This window comes from Rhincodon typus, chromosome 8, assembly GCF_021869965.1.
Source record: "Rhincodon typus isolate 14 chromosome 8, sRhiTyp1.1, whole genome shotgun sequence".
Taxonomy (NCBI): domain Eukaryota; kingdom Metazoa; phylum Chordata; class Chondrichthyes; order Orectolobiformes; family Rhincodontidae; genus Rhincodon; species Rhincodon typus.
The window spans coordinates 46,333,750-46,350,978 of NC_063339.1; the positions used below are offsets into that span (position 1 = coordinate 46,333,750).

General features: G+C 40.4%; 1 protein-coding gene across 5 annotated transcripts in view; it reads left to right on the forward strand.

Annotated features, from left to right (window-relative positions):
* LOC109935203 (protein TALPID3-like) overlaps positions 1-17,229 on the forward strand; it is a 286,726-nt gene that overhangs the window by 25,921 nt on the left and 243,576 nt on the right. For 3 of the 5 annotated variants that reach the window (XM_048600285.1, XM_048600283.1, XM_048600282.1), the window contains exons 3-4: positions 8,761-8,839; positions 11,449-11,515. In XM_048600285.1, the coding sequence (XP_048456242.1) occupies positions 8,761-8,839; positions 11,449-11,515 (146 nt within the window). The remainder of the gene's footprint in view (positions 1-8,760; positions 8,840-11,448; positions 11,516-17,229) is intronic. The other 2 variants (XM_048600284.1, XM_020533876.2) reach the window with 1 other exon arrangement.

Genomic DNA, 17,229 nt, shown 5'->3' on the forward strand with positions numbered 1-17,229 from the left:
AGTGGCTTTCGTGCTATCCATATCATGGTAACATCCATTCGTTCACTGGCCTCTTCTTTTGTATTTGTTACTCTTGTGCCAAATCTCTGTAATTGGCCTCCGAGACAAAATTACCCGATCTGATCTTTACTATTTGCTTCTGTTCGGTCAGCCCTTTGTGGCATTATCTATTCTGAGTAATTGTCTAATGTATACGCCCTCATCCTTTTCTTTTACTTGTTCTGACATTGTTAATGTATAGTCAGTGACTATTAATCTTGAGGAATGCACCTTAACAGCTTCATTGTTATGTTGGAGTAATGTATCCTAATTGATTGATTGCCATGTAAAATTACTATACTTTTGTCGTGAGCTATATCCTTACTCAGACATTTCCAGGAAGTCCAAGAGAACTGGGTAAACAGTGCAGGCATATGCTGAGGATCCACTAACTAATTGGTTTTTCTCTTTTCGATACTGGTGAAGGAATTAGTTGCTCAGATGAGTGCGGTTAGACCCATGCTTATGGAATGACAATTGAGCCAGCTGGAAAGGAGAGAAGGAGGAAGAAGACAAGGGGAAGAGCAGTAGCGATGGAGGATTTGTTCATTAGTGGAGCAGTCAGTAGTTCTGTGGCCACAAACATGACTCCACGATGATATAACAAGGTGTAGAGCTGGATGAACACAGCAGGCCAAGCAGCATCATAGGAGCAGGAAGGATGATATGTCGCCTCCTGGTGCCAACGTCAAAGTAAGTGTAGGTCATCTGGGGAATTGTGAACAGACAGGTACCAATGTTTTATGCAAGAAGGGGGAATGACACCTATAAAGCACATTTTATGAAGTGAGTGGGGAGATTGAAAAGCAGTACCTCTAAAGCAGTAATTTCAGGATTACTCAGTCCTAAGTGCTTATGAGTATTGGAATAGGAAAGTACACCGATTGAACATATGGCTGAAAAATTGGTGTAGGAAGGAAAGCTTCAGATTTATGAGACATTGGTACAGTACTGGTGCAGGTGGGACTTGTACAAGATGGACAGGTTACATCCTAGGGTGGGATTAATATCCTCAAAGGAAGACTTGCTAGTTCTGTTGGGTACAGTTTAAACCAGATTAGCAAGGGTGGGCAGAATGGAAATCTAAGAGATAACTCAGATTCAAGGGAAGCAAAACTAGTAAAAGGAAATAGAAAAACAGAAAGCAAAACTAGAAGACAGACGTAGCACAGGCAATCACTAAACAGAATCAGAATAGAAAATTGAGTCAAAAAATTAAATTAAAGGCTCTTTATCTAAATGTACATAATATTCACAAAATGTTTGATGATTTGAAGGCACATATCAAAGCAAGTGGGCATGATTTAACTGCTATTACAAAGGCATAGCTACACAGTGACCAAAATTGAGAAGTGAATACCCAAGGATATTCAGCTTTAAAGAGCGAGAGGCACAGAGGAAAACGAAGTGGAGTAGCACTCCTAATAAGGGATGAGATCAGCACATTAGTCAGAAAGAATCTTAGATCAAAGGATCAAGATGTAGAATCAGTTTGGGTGAAGCTAATAAACAGCAAGGGACCTCTTGGTATTCAGGGGTTACGTTATGAGGAGAGTAGATAAATTAGGCTTCTTTTCTTGAGAATTTAGAAGTTTAAAAGTTGATCTGTTTGAAGTCTTCAAGGTATTAACAGGTAAAGACAAGGTAGATAAATGTTTCCACTGTTAGAGATTCTAGAACTAGGGGGAGTATCTAAAAATTAGGGCCAGACTGTTAAAGAGAAATATCAGAGTTAACGTCTTGGGTCTGGTGACCCTTCCTTAGAATGTTCTAAGGAAGGGTCACCAGACTCGAAATGTTAACTCTGATTGCTCTTAACAGAGGCTGCCAGACCTGCTGAGCTTTTCCGGCAACTTCTATTTTTGTTTCTGATTTACAGCATTCACAGTTCTTTCGGTTTTTGTTCAAGAGAGATGTTAGGAAGCACCTCTACATGCAAACTGTGGTAGAGGCTTGCAACTCTCTTCCACAAACGGCAGTTGATGCTAGATTAGTTGGTGATTTTACATCTGAGATAGATAATTCTTTTTGTTAAGCAAAGGTACCAAGTGATATATGGCAAGGTAGGTACATGAAGTTAGGCCACAGATTGACCATGATCCCATTTAATTCTGGAACACGCTTGAGTAGCTGAATGAGTTACTCCTGGTTCTGTTCCTTATATAAGGGGCAGAAAACATTGACAGGAGGTGTGAAAGGTTACCAAACAATAATGATAAACTAGTGAGAGTCATTGCAGCTCATTTCAGCTCTATTTAAGAGATGAGTTGAAAGCGCACAGTCAGGAAGGAGAGATCACGTCCAGAGTAAGACAAAGCCTGAGTGAGTCTATAGTTTGGGGAATTTGGAGATAATATGGAAATTTGGTGCAGAGGGGAAGAGGTGCTTTTTGCTTGTATTTTTTTGGCTTATAATATATAAAGTTTTCTTAACAGGGTAAATTGAAGCCCAGGATCAGCGGCCCAGCGAGCCACTAATTTCACTAATATAAGGTTAGTTTCAGATTGAAGGTAAATGGGGGACATACTTACAGGCTATGAACTAAACTAATTTATGAATCAAATTAGGAACTAAGTAATTAAAATAAATTAGAGGTGATGTGCTGTAACTGCAAGATGTGAGAGTTGGTGGGCCACATTGTGGCTCATAGTGACCACATCTGCAGCAAGTGTTGGTTGCTTGAGGAACTCTGGCTTAGAGTTATAAGCTGGAGCCTGAACTTCGAACACTGTGACAGTTCAGGGAGGGGGAGAGTTACCTGGACGTTGTGTTTCAGGGGACAGTCACGGGTTTGAATTCATGGAACATTGGCACCATTTCTGAGGAAGGAGGGACCTGTTCTGATGGAATGGCCTCCACCAGAATCATGCTGGGACCAGTATCCTGGCAATTGACTTACCTAGCATAATTGTTTCAACTAAATAGTGGGGTACTCGTTCAGTTGCATGGAAAATTATGGAAAACGTCACAGGTTAATAATGTTGCAGAACAATAATAGGACAGAGAGTGTGGAAAGGGTCAGGAATATAACTTATGGAACAGCAAGATGAGGGGACACCTATGAGCGGGGGAAGGTCAATGCAAGACTGAAGGTGTTGTACTTAATTGCACGCATTATACGAAACAAGGTAAATGAGCTTGTAGCACAGATTGAAATTCGCACGTATGATGTAAGCATCGGAGACGTGGCTGCAAGGGTGTCAGTACTGACAAATAAATACCCAAGGGTTCATGTCCTATTGAAAGGACAGACAGATGGCCAGAGCTGCCTTGGTAGTAAGAAATGAAACTAGACTGATAGCAAGAAGTGTACAGGGTCGAAAGGCGTAGAATCTGTGTGGGAAGAGCTGAGTAATCACATAGACAGAAAAGATCCTGATGGGAGTTATGTACCGGCCTCCTTGCAATAGTTAGGATCTGGGGCAGAAGATAAATCGGGCAATAGAGAAAGCTTGTAAGAAAGGCACTATTATAATAATCATGGTGGACTGCAATATGCAGGAGTTAAATCAGCCAAACCAGATGAACTATCTCCTGAGTACTGAAGGAGATAGCTAAGGAGATTATGGAGGCATTGGTGGTGATTTTTCAGGAATCACTGGATCCCAGAGGACTGGAAAATGGTAAATGTAATACCTTTGTTTAAGAAGGAAGGGGGGCAGAAGACAGGAAACTATAGGCTGGTTAGTCTGACCTTGGTCATTGGTAAGATTTTAGAATCCATTATAAGGATGAGATTGAGGAGTACTTGAAAGTGTATCATGAAATAGAGCTGAGTTAGCAAGGTTTCACAAAGACGAGGTCATGCCTGACAAATCTGAAAGAATTCTATGAGGATGCAACGAGCAAGTTAGACAAAGAAGAGCCAGTGGATGTGATCTATTTGGATTTCCAAAAGGCCTCTGACAAGATGTTGCCAAATAAGTAAAAACCCACATATTTAGGGGCAAGGTATAGCACAGATAGAGGATTTGTTGATTGGCAGAGGGTAGAGAGTAGGGATAAAGGGGTCTTTACCATGATGGCAGCCAGTTAAGAGTGGAGTTCTGCAGGGGTACATGTTGGGACCACAACTATTCATCTGGACAAAGAAACTGAGGACATTGTTGTTATGTTTGCAGATGACACAAAGATAGATGAAGGAACAGGTAGTGTTGAGGAAGCAGGGAGACCACAGAAAGACTTGGACAGGCTAGAAGAGAGGGCAAAGAAGTGGCAGATGAAATACAACGTGGGAAAGTTGAGGTTATTCACTTTGTTCGGAAGAATAGAGGCATAGACTACTTTCTAAATGGGGAAAACCTTTATAAATTTGAAAGACAAAGGGACTTGAGTCTTAGCTCAGGATTCTCTTGAGGTTAACATACAGGTTCAGTTGGTACTTAGGAAAGCAAATGCAGTGTTCACATTCATTTCAAGAGGGTGAGACTACAAGAGCAGAAATGTACTGCTGAGGCTGTATAAGGCTCTGGTCAGACTGCATTTGGAATATTGTAAGATATTTTGGGCTCTGTGTCTAAGGTGTGCTGGCATTGTCAGGGGTCCCGAGGAGATTGACAACAATGATTCCGGGGTTGAAGGGCTTGTCTTATGAGGAGCAATTGACAACTCTGGGTCTGTATTCAATGGAATTTAGAAGGATGAGGGGGGAATCTCATTGAAATTTATAGAATGCTAAGATAGAATGGACAGAGAAGATGCTTCCACTGGTAGGAGAGGCTAGAACCTGAGGACACAGCGTCAGAGTGAGGGGATGACACTTTAGAACTGAGATGAGGAGGAATTTCTTCAGCCAGCGAGTGGTTAATCCGTGGAACTCGCTGCTACAGAGGGCTGTGGAGGCTAAGTCATTGAATGTATTTAAGATAGAGATGGATAGGTTCTTAATTAGTAAGGGAATCAAGGCAGGAGGAAGAAATTGAGAAACCCATCAGCCATGATCGAATGGCAGAACAGACACGATAAGCCAAATAGCTTAATTCTGCTTCTATGTCTTATGGTCCAGTAATGTTGAGCACAATGTAAATCAACAAATCGGAAATGCATGTAACATGGGTAATACAGCAATAACATACAACTTCAAATTAAACATAGACTAGTTCGTTAAATCAGCATAAATGCAGTGGCAGATAAATTCCCACAATGTACAACAGCTGAGCTTCTGGAGCAGTGCATTGAGGAGCCACCTAGGATTCAGGCTATTTCAGATTTAGTGTTGTGTAATGAGAAAGGGCTAATTAATGACCTTGCTGTAAAGAAGCCTACTTCTGTTTCTGCATTTTCAGTCTTTCTGCCCTTCTCTTTTCTAATTTACCATGCCTCCAGATAAAAATCCTTCCCGACGGTTTTGCGTGATGCCAGAAGGCTCATTGAAATTCCTTTCAAATATCAGCCCTACTTCCTGCATACAGGGCATTCAAGTGCTCAGAAAATGGTAGAGCAAATCGTAATCTTTTTCTAAGCCAATGGGATTGATCATTTATTTTTGAAGAAACTTTTGGATATCCCCCAAAAACTCAGTGACATGGAGTTTAGCTCCTGGTCATTTCTGCATGGACTATGCATATCAGGGCAGGTGTAAGTATACAACTTGGTTGGTCCACTAAGATTTTGTGAAACATTTTGTCTAATACTGCATAGTTTCTTCCACAAATTTATTACCAAAGAGGACTTTCCACTGTTGGGTTTGTTGCCACATTGTTCCACATAGAGTCATAGAGATATACAGCAGGGAAACAGACCCTTCTGTCCAACTTGTCAATGCTGACCAGATATCATAAATAACTGTATTCCCATTTGTCAGCATTTGGCCCAAATCCCTCCAAACCCTATTCATATACCCATCCAGATGCCTTTTAAATGCTATAAGCGTACCAGCATCCACCACTTCCTCTAGCAGCTTATTCCATAAGCGCACCACCCTCTGTGTGTACAAGTTGCCCCTTAGGTCCCTTTTTAAATCTTTTCCTTCTCGCCTTAAACCTATGCCCTCTAGTTTTAAACTCACCCACCCTGGGTGGGAAAAGACTTTGGATAATCATCCGATCCATACTCCTCATGATTTTATAATCATCTGTAAAGGTCACCCCTCAGCCTCTGACGCTCCAGGGAATATAACCTCAGCCTATTCAGCCTCTTCCTATAGCTCAAACCCTCCAATTTAATAATTGCTTCCAACATATTTCCAACAATTAATGTTAAGCCAACCAGCCAATAGTTACCCACTTTTTGCCTCCCTCCCATTTTGAATCAGGGTGTCACATTGATATTTTCAAATTCTCTGTTACTTCTCTGGATTCCAAGATTTTTTTGAAAATTACAATCAATGCATCTACTATCTCTAGCTACTTTAAATGGGATCCTAGTGTTCAAGCCATTAGGGCCAAGGATCTTATCTGTGTTTATCCCCATGAGTATGTTTAAAAATGCATCTTTAGTGTGGCGATCGTGCCTAATTCCTCCCCGTATTCTTAAGTATTAATGGTATATCTGGTATTTTTCTCTGTAAAGATGGATGCTAAATATCTGTTTAACGCCTTTCGGTTCGCAACAAACAACTACACCTCCCAGTCGTGAACCATTTCAGCTCCCCCTCCCACTCCTTGGACGACATGTTCATCTTGGGCATCCTGCATTGCCACAATGATGCCATCCGAAAGCTGCAGGAACAGCATCTCCTATTTCGCTTGGGAACCCTGCAACCCAAGGGTATCAATGTGGACTTCACAAGCTTCAAAATCTCCCCTCCCCCGACCACATCCCAAAACCAGCCCAGCTTGTCCCCGCCTCCCTAACCATTCCTCCCACCTCAAACCCCACCCCCATCTCCTACCCACTAACCTCATCCCGCCTCCTTGACGTGTCCATCCTCCCTGGACCGACCTATCCCCTCCCTAACTCCCCACCTACATTCACCTTTACTGGCTCCAACCCCACCTCTTTGACCTGTCTGTCTCCTCTCCACCTATCTTCTCCTTTATCCATCTTCTATCCGCCTCCCCCCTCTCCCTATGTATTTCAGAATCCCCTTTCCCCTCCCCCATTTCTGAAGAAGGGTCTCGACCCGAAACGTCAGCTTTCCTGCTCCTCTGATGCTGCTTGGCCTGCTGTGTTCATCCAGCTCTACACCTTGTTATCTCAGATTCTCCAGCATCGGCAGTTCCTACTATCTCTGTTTAACTCCTTTTCCATTTTTCCTTGTTCCCCATAATCATCTCCCCAGATTCATTTTCTAAGAAGCCTATGTCCCTTTGACCTCTAACTTCCTGTTTATATAGTTGAAGAAGCTCTTATTGTCAGTTTTTATATTCCTTGCTAATTTGCCCTGGTAATTTATCTTCTCTCTATTTTGATCCTCTCTACTGGATACTGAATTTACGTTAGTCTCTGGGGCTGTCACTGACTTTAGCCTCCTTATATGCTTTTTCTTTCAACTTCATACACTCTTTAACTTGTTTGGTAAGCCATGGTTGGTAATATATATTTTTGCCGACAGCTATGAATTGTCTCCTTAAAGGTCTACCGCTGCTTGCTAACTGCTCTTACCTGGTAATCTATCTACCCAGTACACGTTAGCTAACTCTATCCTCATTTCATTGTAATTCCCTTTGTTTAAGTTAAGCATAGTTGTTTTGGACCCAAGTTTCTCGTTCTCAAACTCAATGTTAAATTCTATCATGATCGCCACTTCCTAGGGGATCTTTCACTCTGAGATCATTTATTAAACCTGTCTCATTACCCATTACCAGATCCAACTCGGTCTGTTCCCTGGTTGGCTCTGTGACCCATCCGTCTGGGAAACTATATTTAATGCAGTGTCTGAATTTGTGGTCATAGCTATCTTTCCAACTTGATTGACCCAATAAACCTGAAAATTAAATTAATCCATAATTATTACCCCCTTTTTACATGCTCCTATTATTTGTTGATTTATACCATTTCCTGTGGCTGCTTCTTGAAATTCCATACACCACTACTTCTACCAGTGTTTTCTTTTCCTAACTGTTACTTACTTACTTCCATCCAAATAGACTGTATATCATCTAAGCCTGGATCATCTGTCACAGCTGTCCTCATTTCATCCCTTATTAATAGTGCTACCCCACTACCTTTTCCTTCCATTCTGTCTTTCTGAAAGGTCAAATGTCCCTGAATGTTAAGCTTCTAGTTTTGATCTCCTTGTAACCATGTATTTGTAATGGCTATGAGATCATATCAGATTACCTCATTTGTGCCATCAGTTTGTACTGCACCTAATCTCAAAAACTCTGCCACTGAATAATCCTGAGAATGCAATCTTTTGTGGTCCTGTTGTTTAACCTCTTTCTTGAAAGTTTGACCGGAGGACCTGTTTTCCTTTCTAAGTCGTTACTTCAATATATACCACAACTTTTGACTGTTGTCTGTTCCTTCCTGTTGACTGTTGTGCACCTGGTCTGTCACAACGATTTACCAATACAAAAAAAAGTTTCCCACTTAAAGAGAAAGACTTGGATTTTTATTGCAAACTCACCTTGGGTCATACTGACCATTTTATTTTACATCCAATTAAGTACTTTTAGTCCCTGTTGAAACTTATGGAAGAAATGTTCTCAAGGAATGAGAAAGAGCAAGTTAGCAATTTGTTTTGAACATTTTTCTTGATTCCAATTTTGTGGGTTTGCTGTGAGTCTTTTAAATATTTTATAAAATTTACTGATTGATTTTATATTTAATAAAAAGCAGCATTCAAATTCAAATCGCGAGCAAGTAACTGCAGGACATGTTCCAACAGAGCCAGGAGATGGCAGCAGACACGAAGGTATGACCAAGCACAGACACTTCCTCATTGGTTTTTGGCATGTTATGAGAATATATATATATGCGGAATAGATTCAATGTGTACAATAATCCAGTTTAAAATGTGTGTCTCACTAGTGTCCTCTTTCAGTTAAGAGAGCAAAAAGCACACCCTGAGAGTTCACTTGTGATTGGTATGAATGTTGCTTCATGCATATCTCACTAGAAATGCAATTTTAAGAGCAGCTGATAAACTTAATTTCTGTTATATTAGATGAATTTTTTGCTTTAAATATGATAGTGGCTGCAGAGCAACATTTGATTTAATTTTGAAACTAGAAGCGTAGGAACAGAGTAGATTATTCAGCCCCTTGAACTTTTTTTCTCATTCAGTTATTTAGTGACCGATTTGTATATATATTTTGTTTACCAATCACTCAGTTTTAACCTTTAATATCTTGCCGAACTAAAATTTATCAATCTCACTTTTGTAATTTTCAGTTGAGCTAGTATCAGCAGTATTTTTAGGGGACAATATTTCAAATGTCCTGTTATTGAAGAGTTGGACTTAATTTTACTGGAAGACAAGTTTGACGGTGGTTGGGCCTGTGAAATAATGAGGGAAAATGAGAGTTGGAGTGCTTGATGTCTTCCCACTGCCATGCCATCTTGCTGGTGGCATGGAGGTGTGGATGTCTCCTGCCCAGAGGCCAATTAAAGCTCTTATCCTGATGGCATTAATATAATCCAAGCAGTGATGTGTTTCCCCCTGTGTGGGGAAACCACTATTCTGGGCACTTTTTGGCTCAAAGAGGAGTTCTCCATAGATAACGGGTGCCACTTTAGCTGTGGCTGTGCTTTCCCTCACCAACCTCCCTCTTTCTACCAAGCTCTTGCCTGGCCTGCCTGGATGGCTCTGATAACCTCAAAACCCATTTCACTGGGTCTTACATTGTGTCTGTTTTCCCATGTGCAGTCTCAGCAATGCCAACTGTTTCCAGTGGTGCTGTTGGCCCAGCTGAAACGCTGGCTCTCTAATTAACAGCTGGATGCTAACTCTTAAGATTATGCTCCCTTATATTGGATTCCCTCGGAGTTCACTTGCCACCAAACAACACTCTACCACAGTGTAAATGTTGTTTTCCCTTTACATTAGTATCATTATGAATTGTCCTGATGAGTGCCTAGACTGTGCAATCTGTCCCCTGATTTTGCCCTTTCACTGCAAGTATTGTTCTGTCAATCTACTCTATGTTCCCTCAAAGCCATTATGTATTTCCTGCGGTGTGGTGTCCAGAATTGAATGTAGTACTCCAGATGCAGCCTAACCAGAGCTTAAATCACTGTAGCACACCTTTTTATTTTTGAGTTCCCTTATCAGAAAGACCAGAATTTCATGCAAATTTTTTTTTGTACCTATGCATTTTTTTTTAGTTATTTCTGTAAATGTATCTGTTCCTCCAGTTCTTATCTTTACAGCATTTGGAAAATTTGCTGATCTGTCTGGCCTGTGTACAAAGAAATTAATCTCACACTAGCCAAATTGAATTTCATCTGCCATAATGTTACCCATTCATATAGTTATTTGCTTGTACAGACTTTGAGTATTGCTGGATAAAATATACATTTTGTCAAAGCTTTTTGTCTTGTATGCATTAGGACAGCTCATAATAGAAAACCACATTTATAATGTGGAAGAGGGGAGTGTTGATTGGTTGACAGGTGAACTCTGGTGATGATGTTGCCAGGGAGAATGCATTAGTTCATGATAACTGACAGTTAGCTGCCTAGCTTTGTGTAAAATTTTAAACCATGCAGGTTGGCTCTGGTAAGGGCATTGCCCTGGGAAATGAACCAGCTGTCACCTGTTTTGTTAAGTTAAAGCAAGTGTAGAGTGTGCATATGTTCTTTGTCTCTCAAAATAGGTGGACACCTAGAACTCCCCTTACCCCCTATATGTCTCAGATCCCTGTTAATCACCTCTCTCTGACCAGTTCCCTTTCCTTGGATGTCATCTTGAACCCTCAGACTTATAGCCACCAGCCTGACTCCTCCAAACCAGACATTGCCTACCCTATAGACACTGGCCTGAACCCTTGAACCTGACACTGACCCCACTCCCCAAACCTTCCATCTCCTCATCTCCCAACCCCCACCCCACCCAAATATGTCCAGATCAGGGATGTAAATCCAGATTGATATTTCCTAATTTCATCTGAATGAGACTACTACTTTCTAATTTCAGCTGGTAGGATGCAAGAGTTTTTCTTGACAGTGAAAGGAACAAATTAGAATATGTGACTGATGTCATGCATTTCTAACTTTGTAATTTCAGAGTTCTGCTTGTAAGTTATCTCTCAACATTGATAGAGAATAGTAGGCATTGGGATGTTAGGAACGGGTCTAATTAAATGATGGAGGTTAAAAATGGTAAGTATTCTCCACAGCTTTCTTTGCAGAAGTATGTAGATAAGTAGAGGGAGGATCTCTTCCATTTCTCAAAAATCCAAGTTAGTGGACACAAGCACAATAGAAAGATGATCTATCTAAAGGCAGCTATGGTTATCTAGGAGTTATTATGCTTATGTGACTTGCAATAGTCAAACTGTAATCTGAATTCTCATTATGTAGGAAACGATGTTTTGATTTCCCAGTATACCAAAGGACAGAAAGAAGCAAAGAAAGCTATTGTCAAGAGGTACGTTGCTAGGCACCCATTTTAATATCTTGTGGTACCGTTTCGGAGTGGAATAAACAGAAATCAATAGATAATTTCATCTTCAGCCAAATCCATGCTCAGAAATGTCAATTGTACTTTTTGGTACAAGGAAAAAATATGAAATAACTTTTGAGGGAAGATAAATTGTTTTTCTTAGCTTTGGATGTGCTGATTTACTGTACTTGACTGTATTGTTACAACATGGAGTCAGTTAAATCAAATTAGCCTCACCCTTTCTGCATTCATGAACAGTAAAATTTAATACTCAATGACCCTCAAAATTGCGCAAATGATTCTTAACCAGCCTTCTTGAATAACAAATCAGACACTAAGTTGATGGCTTAAACAAAATAATTAATAATTTATTAATAATACTGTAGTATTTACAGAAAAATGTTAAACAAGGTAATCTAATAAAATAAAACAAAGTACTGTGGATGCTGGAAATCTGAAACAACGACTGAAATTGTGGAGAAACTCGGGTCTGATAGCATCTGTGGAGAAAAACTAGAGTTGATGTTTCAGGTCCAATGACTCTTCATCAGAAGGTAATCTAATTAATGTCTATGATTTAAACCCAATCTTCTTTGATTCCAGTCCCCACTCTCTCATAAACAGGCAGACAGACATATTTAAGGGATGAATTGAAAGAAAGTAAATGAGATGTAGTAACACAGGCATATGGTATTGTATCTTGTTTGGTTTGCTTGACTCCAGTCAATGCAAATCGCTTCCAGTAGGCTCTGAGGAATATTAACTTAATATTTATAACTGAGATTCTATTTTCTGAACTTTCTAATTATCTTCCCTTATTGATTATTGCACCTGATGCTAGTTTTTACGATTCATGAACAAGAACATCCAGATGCTAATACTTCTCAACCTTTCACTATTTAAAGTACATTCTGCCTTTCTGTTTTTATTCTACCAAAGAGAGTAATTTCATTCTTTTTCTCTTTATTCATTCATGGGATGAAGGTGTCGCTGGCTAGGCCAGTATTTATTGCCCTCTCCTAATTGCCCAGAGGGCAGATATGAGTCAACCACGTAGCTATAGGTCTGAAATCACATGTAGGTCAGATCAGGTAAGGATGACAGTTTCCTTTCCTAAAGGACATTAGTGAACCAGATGGGTTTTTCCGACAACTGGCAATGGATTCATGGTCATCATTATACTGTTAATTACAGATATTTATTCAATTCAAATTCCACCAGCTGCCGTGTCAGGATTTGAACCCAGGTCCCCAGAACATTACCTGGGTCTCTGGATTAACATTCCAGTAATGATACCACTAGGCCATTGCCTCTTAGTCACATTAAATTCCATCTGCCATGTTCTTGCCCATTGCCTGTCTTGCCCAAGTCCCCTTGAAGCCTCCTTACAATTTTCTCATTACCTTGTACTCCCACCTGAAATATTACAATTGGTTCACACATCGAAATCATTTATGTGGATTATGAGGAACTGTGGGCCTAGCACTGATCCTTGTGGTGCTTCAATACTAACAGCCTGTCATCCTGAGAATGACCTGTTTATTGCTACGCTCTGCTTTTTGTCTGTTAACCAGTTCTCAATCTATGTTATCCCCAAATCTATATTTTCTAATTGTGTTTACTGACCACTTTACTCAGACCTTTTTATTACAAGGCTTTAGAAAATCTATGTACACTACATCAGGTCCTTGATCCATGCTTCTAATGACATTCTGAAAAAACAACAGGTTTGTCAAACATAATTTCCCTTTCATGGATCAATTTTGATTCTGCCCAAAGCTACTATAAGCATCCAGTTATCACATCATTTATGATAAAATATGATGTTTTCCCCACTATAGACGTCAGCTTAACAGCTCTGTAGTTCTTCATTCTCCCTTTTCCCCTGCCCCTTCTCAAATGGCAGAGTTATATTTGCCAATTTGCAGTCTGCAGGGAGCCTCCCAGAATCTGTGGAATTTTGAAAGATAACCACTTGTGCATCTGCTATCTTTCTACTCATGTCCTTTAGTATTCTGAGATATAGCTCACCTGGTACACTGAATTTATTGGTCTTCAATCGTGTTAACTTTTCAAGTTCTTTACTAATGCTAATTTCTTTCAGTTCCTCAGTTTCACTCATTGCCTACTATTTCTGGGAGATTTTCTACATCTTCTTCCATGAGACAGATGCAAACTAGTTATTTAGTTTCCATGTTCGCCACTGTAAATGCTCTTGTCTCCATCTATAAATGGCCCACATTTGTTCCAGCAATACCTGTCTTTATGCATAGCTCAAGAAGCTCTTACACTTCTTAAATCTAGCGTTTTTTGGTTTGCCTGCAGTCACATTCTCTTTTCCCTTTCTTTATCCAATTTCTTTGCTGGGTTTCAAACTGCTCCCATTCCTCAGTCTTACTACTTTTTCTGGCATCCTTCTAAATTATTTCCTTTGACCACAACTAATCTTTAACTTTTTTTGCCAGTTTTGTTTCTATGCGTTTCTGTCTGGGTGTTTGCTTTAGAGGCATGTATATTTTTTGTGCACCGTTTACTCCTCCTCTGAAGTCATTTTGTACATTTTCCCAATCCACCATTGTCAATTTGCATCTCATATCTTCATAATTTCTTTTGTTCAAATTTAAGACCCTATTTTCAGAATGAAGAATATCACGTTCAAACTTATTGTGAAATTCTATCATATTGTAGTCATTATTTTCCGAAGGCTTCTTTACCACAAATTAAAGTAGCCTTATTCCTAATTTGTTTTTAAATAAATTGCTCCAGAAATCTGGCTGGTGCACACTGCAGGAATTCATCTTCTGTGGCTTTTGTGCTGATGAGGTCTACCCAGACTGTGTGTAAATTTGAAGTTGCCTATTATTATTGCATTACCCACATTACGTGCATCTGATTTCCCGAGTGATACTATGCCCAACATTGCTATTATTGTTTGGTGGCCCATGAACAATTCTCACCAATATTTGCTGACCCCTGCTGTTTCTTAGCTCCACCCAAACTGATTCTACATCTTGATCTTTTGATCCAGGATCCTCTTTCTTAACATGTTCATCTTGCCTCTTAGTAAGAGTGCAACTCGTCTTCTTTTTCTTTTTGTTTATTCTTCTTAAATGATGAATATTCTTGGATACACCGTATCCATTATTCACTCTGTAGTGACAATTCAATCATAAACAAGAATCTCAATTTGTGCCTTCAAATCATCAATCTTTATCCAAATGCTGCATGAATTCGAATAAGTGCTTTTACTTCTGATAATTTTATTATTAATCTGAATTCTGATCTTATTTGATGCTTGCTTTTGTATTGTCTATCTTCTAGTTTTGCTTACTACTTTTCTACTTCCATTTATCAGCTTTGCTTTTCACCTCTATAAGGTTCCTCAGGTTTCTATCCTATTGTCAGTCTGGTTTAAACCCTCCCCAATAGCACTAGCAAATCTCCCTGTGAGGATTAGTCCAGGTCACATTAAGATGCAACCTGTTCAGTGAAGAAAGGAAAGCAGCCTTCCCTTCTTCTACGTTTTGCTCTCTCTAGTGTTTGATTTCTACTTTGGTACAGATAAGCTGTCTTCTGTTTTGAGGTTGGTTGGATTGCCGAGCTGGTTTGTTGCTCCGCAGACGTTTCATTACCCTGCTGAGTAACATCATCAGTGCAGCCTCCGATGAAGTGCCGGTGTGTTTTCCCGCCTGCTCTTCTGTTTTTGTTTGGTTCATTTGTAATACTAAGGCATAGCAGTTCAGATCAGCTGAATGGAATGTATAACCTGTGCTGTGGAAAGTTATGATGCACCACGTGTCCTCGACAAACATTGCTGTAGGAAGCGTTAGCAACTGCACAAGCTTGAGCTCCAAAATCGAGCAGGGTCTGGAGATACATTTTGTAAAGGCCCAAACTGACTCCAAACTGATCCCAATGTCTCAGAAATCTAATGACCTCCCTTGTATTCCAGTTCTGTAGTCACCTATTCCATCAATTAAGTCTAATATTTCTGATGTTTACTTGCAAATGGGACTTGGAATAATTCTGAGATTATTGCCTTTGAGGCCCTGCTTTCTAACCTTCTCCCTAAAATCTGCTTTCAAGTCCTGATACCTTTCCTACCTAAGGCATTGATACTAGTGTGGATCATTGACTGCCAGTTGTTCAACCTCCCCCAGAAGAATGTCCTGTAGCCACTCTGTTACATCCTTGGCCAGGTAGCATGGAGGCAAAGTACCATCCAGGCATCATTTCCCCAGCAACAGAGACACCTGTCTTTCCCCCTAACTAATGAATACCCTAATACTACTGATCTTCTTTTCCACAACTGTCCGTTTGAATCACCCATAGTGCCACAGATTTAACCTTTACACTGAGGAACCATTGCCCTCATGAGCATGCAAAACAAAAAACAGACTACTTACCGAGATTGACTCCGATCTTCTGCACTACCTACCTGGTTCTCTTAGACTGTCCGGTGGTCATCCAATTTTTACTTGCCAGCATATTACTAAGCTTCTGTGTCATCACCTGTTGAAACACGCTTTCTTTGCCATTCTCCATCTAGTATATGTATCTCCAGCCCCTGCTCGAGTTTGGAAACATGGAGCTCCAGCTTGTGCAGCTGGTAACACTTCCTACAGATATGTTTGTCGAGGACATGTGGTGCATCATGACTTCCCACACTGTGGTATATGCATTCCGTTCAGCTGGTCTGTCCTGCCATACCTTAGCTTTACAAATGGATTAAACGAAAAGAGAATACAGCTTATCTGCACCAAAGTAAAAATCAAATACTGGAGAGTGCAAAACATAGAAGAAAGGAAGGCTGCTTTCCTTTCTTCAGTGAATTCCCCACTCGCCAAACACCCAACTGCTCATTGTGCCTACAGTCTGCACTTCATTTGCAAGCTGTCCCCAGACCTATGTATTTATGTTCTTTTCAAGTTGAAGCTACAGCAACCAGCTTGGACTGGTTAGTGACCTGTCTCATTAGTTGCTCTCTGGAAGAGTTTGTTAATTTTGCCAAAGGCTAGAAGGAATTTGTGTTTACTTCATTCATACCATAAAAAACAGTTAAATGTTAAATGCAATTAGACAGAACCCTGAAGAAGAGACATATTGAACTTGAAATATTAATTGTTTGTCTCTCCACAGATACTACCAGACCAGCTGAGTTTCTTCAGCCTATTTTGTTTTTATTTTGTATCTGCTCACACTGTTCATTATCTACACTTTAACATACTGCCCAGCAGCCACAGCTAATGTTGTCGCCACAGATAGCTAATCTGCATCAAAGAAAAATGCTTTTTGGTTGATTACTCCCCACTCCCAACTCCTCACTGTCTCATTTGCTTCCCATCCTGTGCACCTGCCACTTGCAACCCCTCTTGTGGATCCTCCTATGGCCCACTTCTAATCCTTGAGCCTTTGCCTGCCACCCCCACATACTAATCAGCTTCCTGAGTGGTGTGATGCTAAGGGGAATCAGTAAGGGCAATGATAAGTAGAACAGGTTGTGGAGTGGTGAGGGGCCGGGGAATGGGAAGTGACAGGTGGCAATGAGGGCAACAAGTGTGGTGACAAGGGGCCGGTAGAGAAATAGAAAATGGCGTGACAGGTGAGGTGCTGCGCTGTGGCAATGTTGTCAGTTGTACAAACCTCCTGTTTCAGTGTGTGCGAATGGTCAATGACGTTGTTATAGTGCTGACATGCTG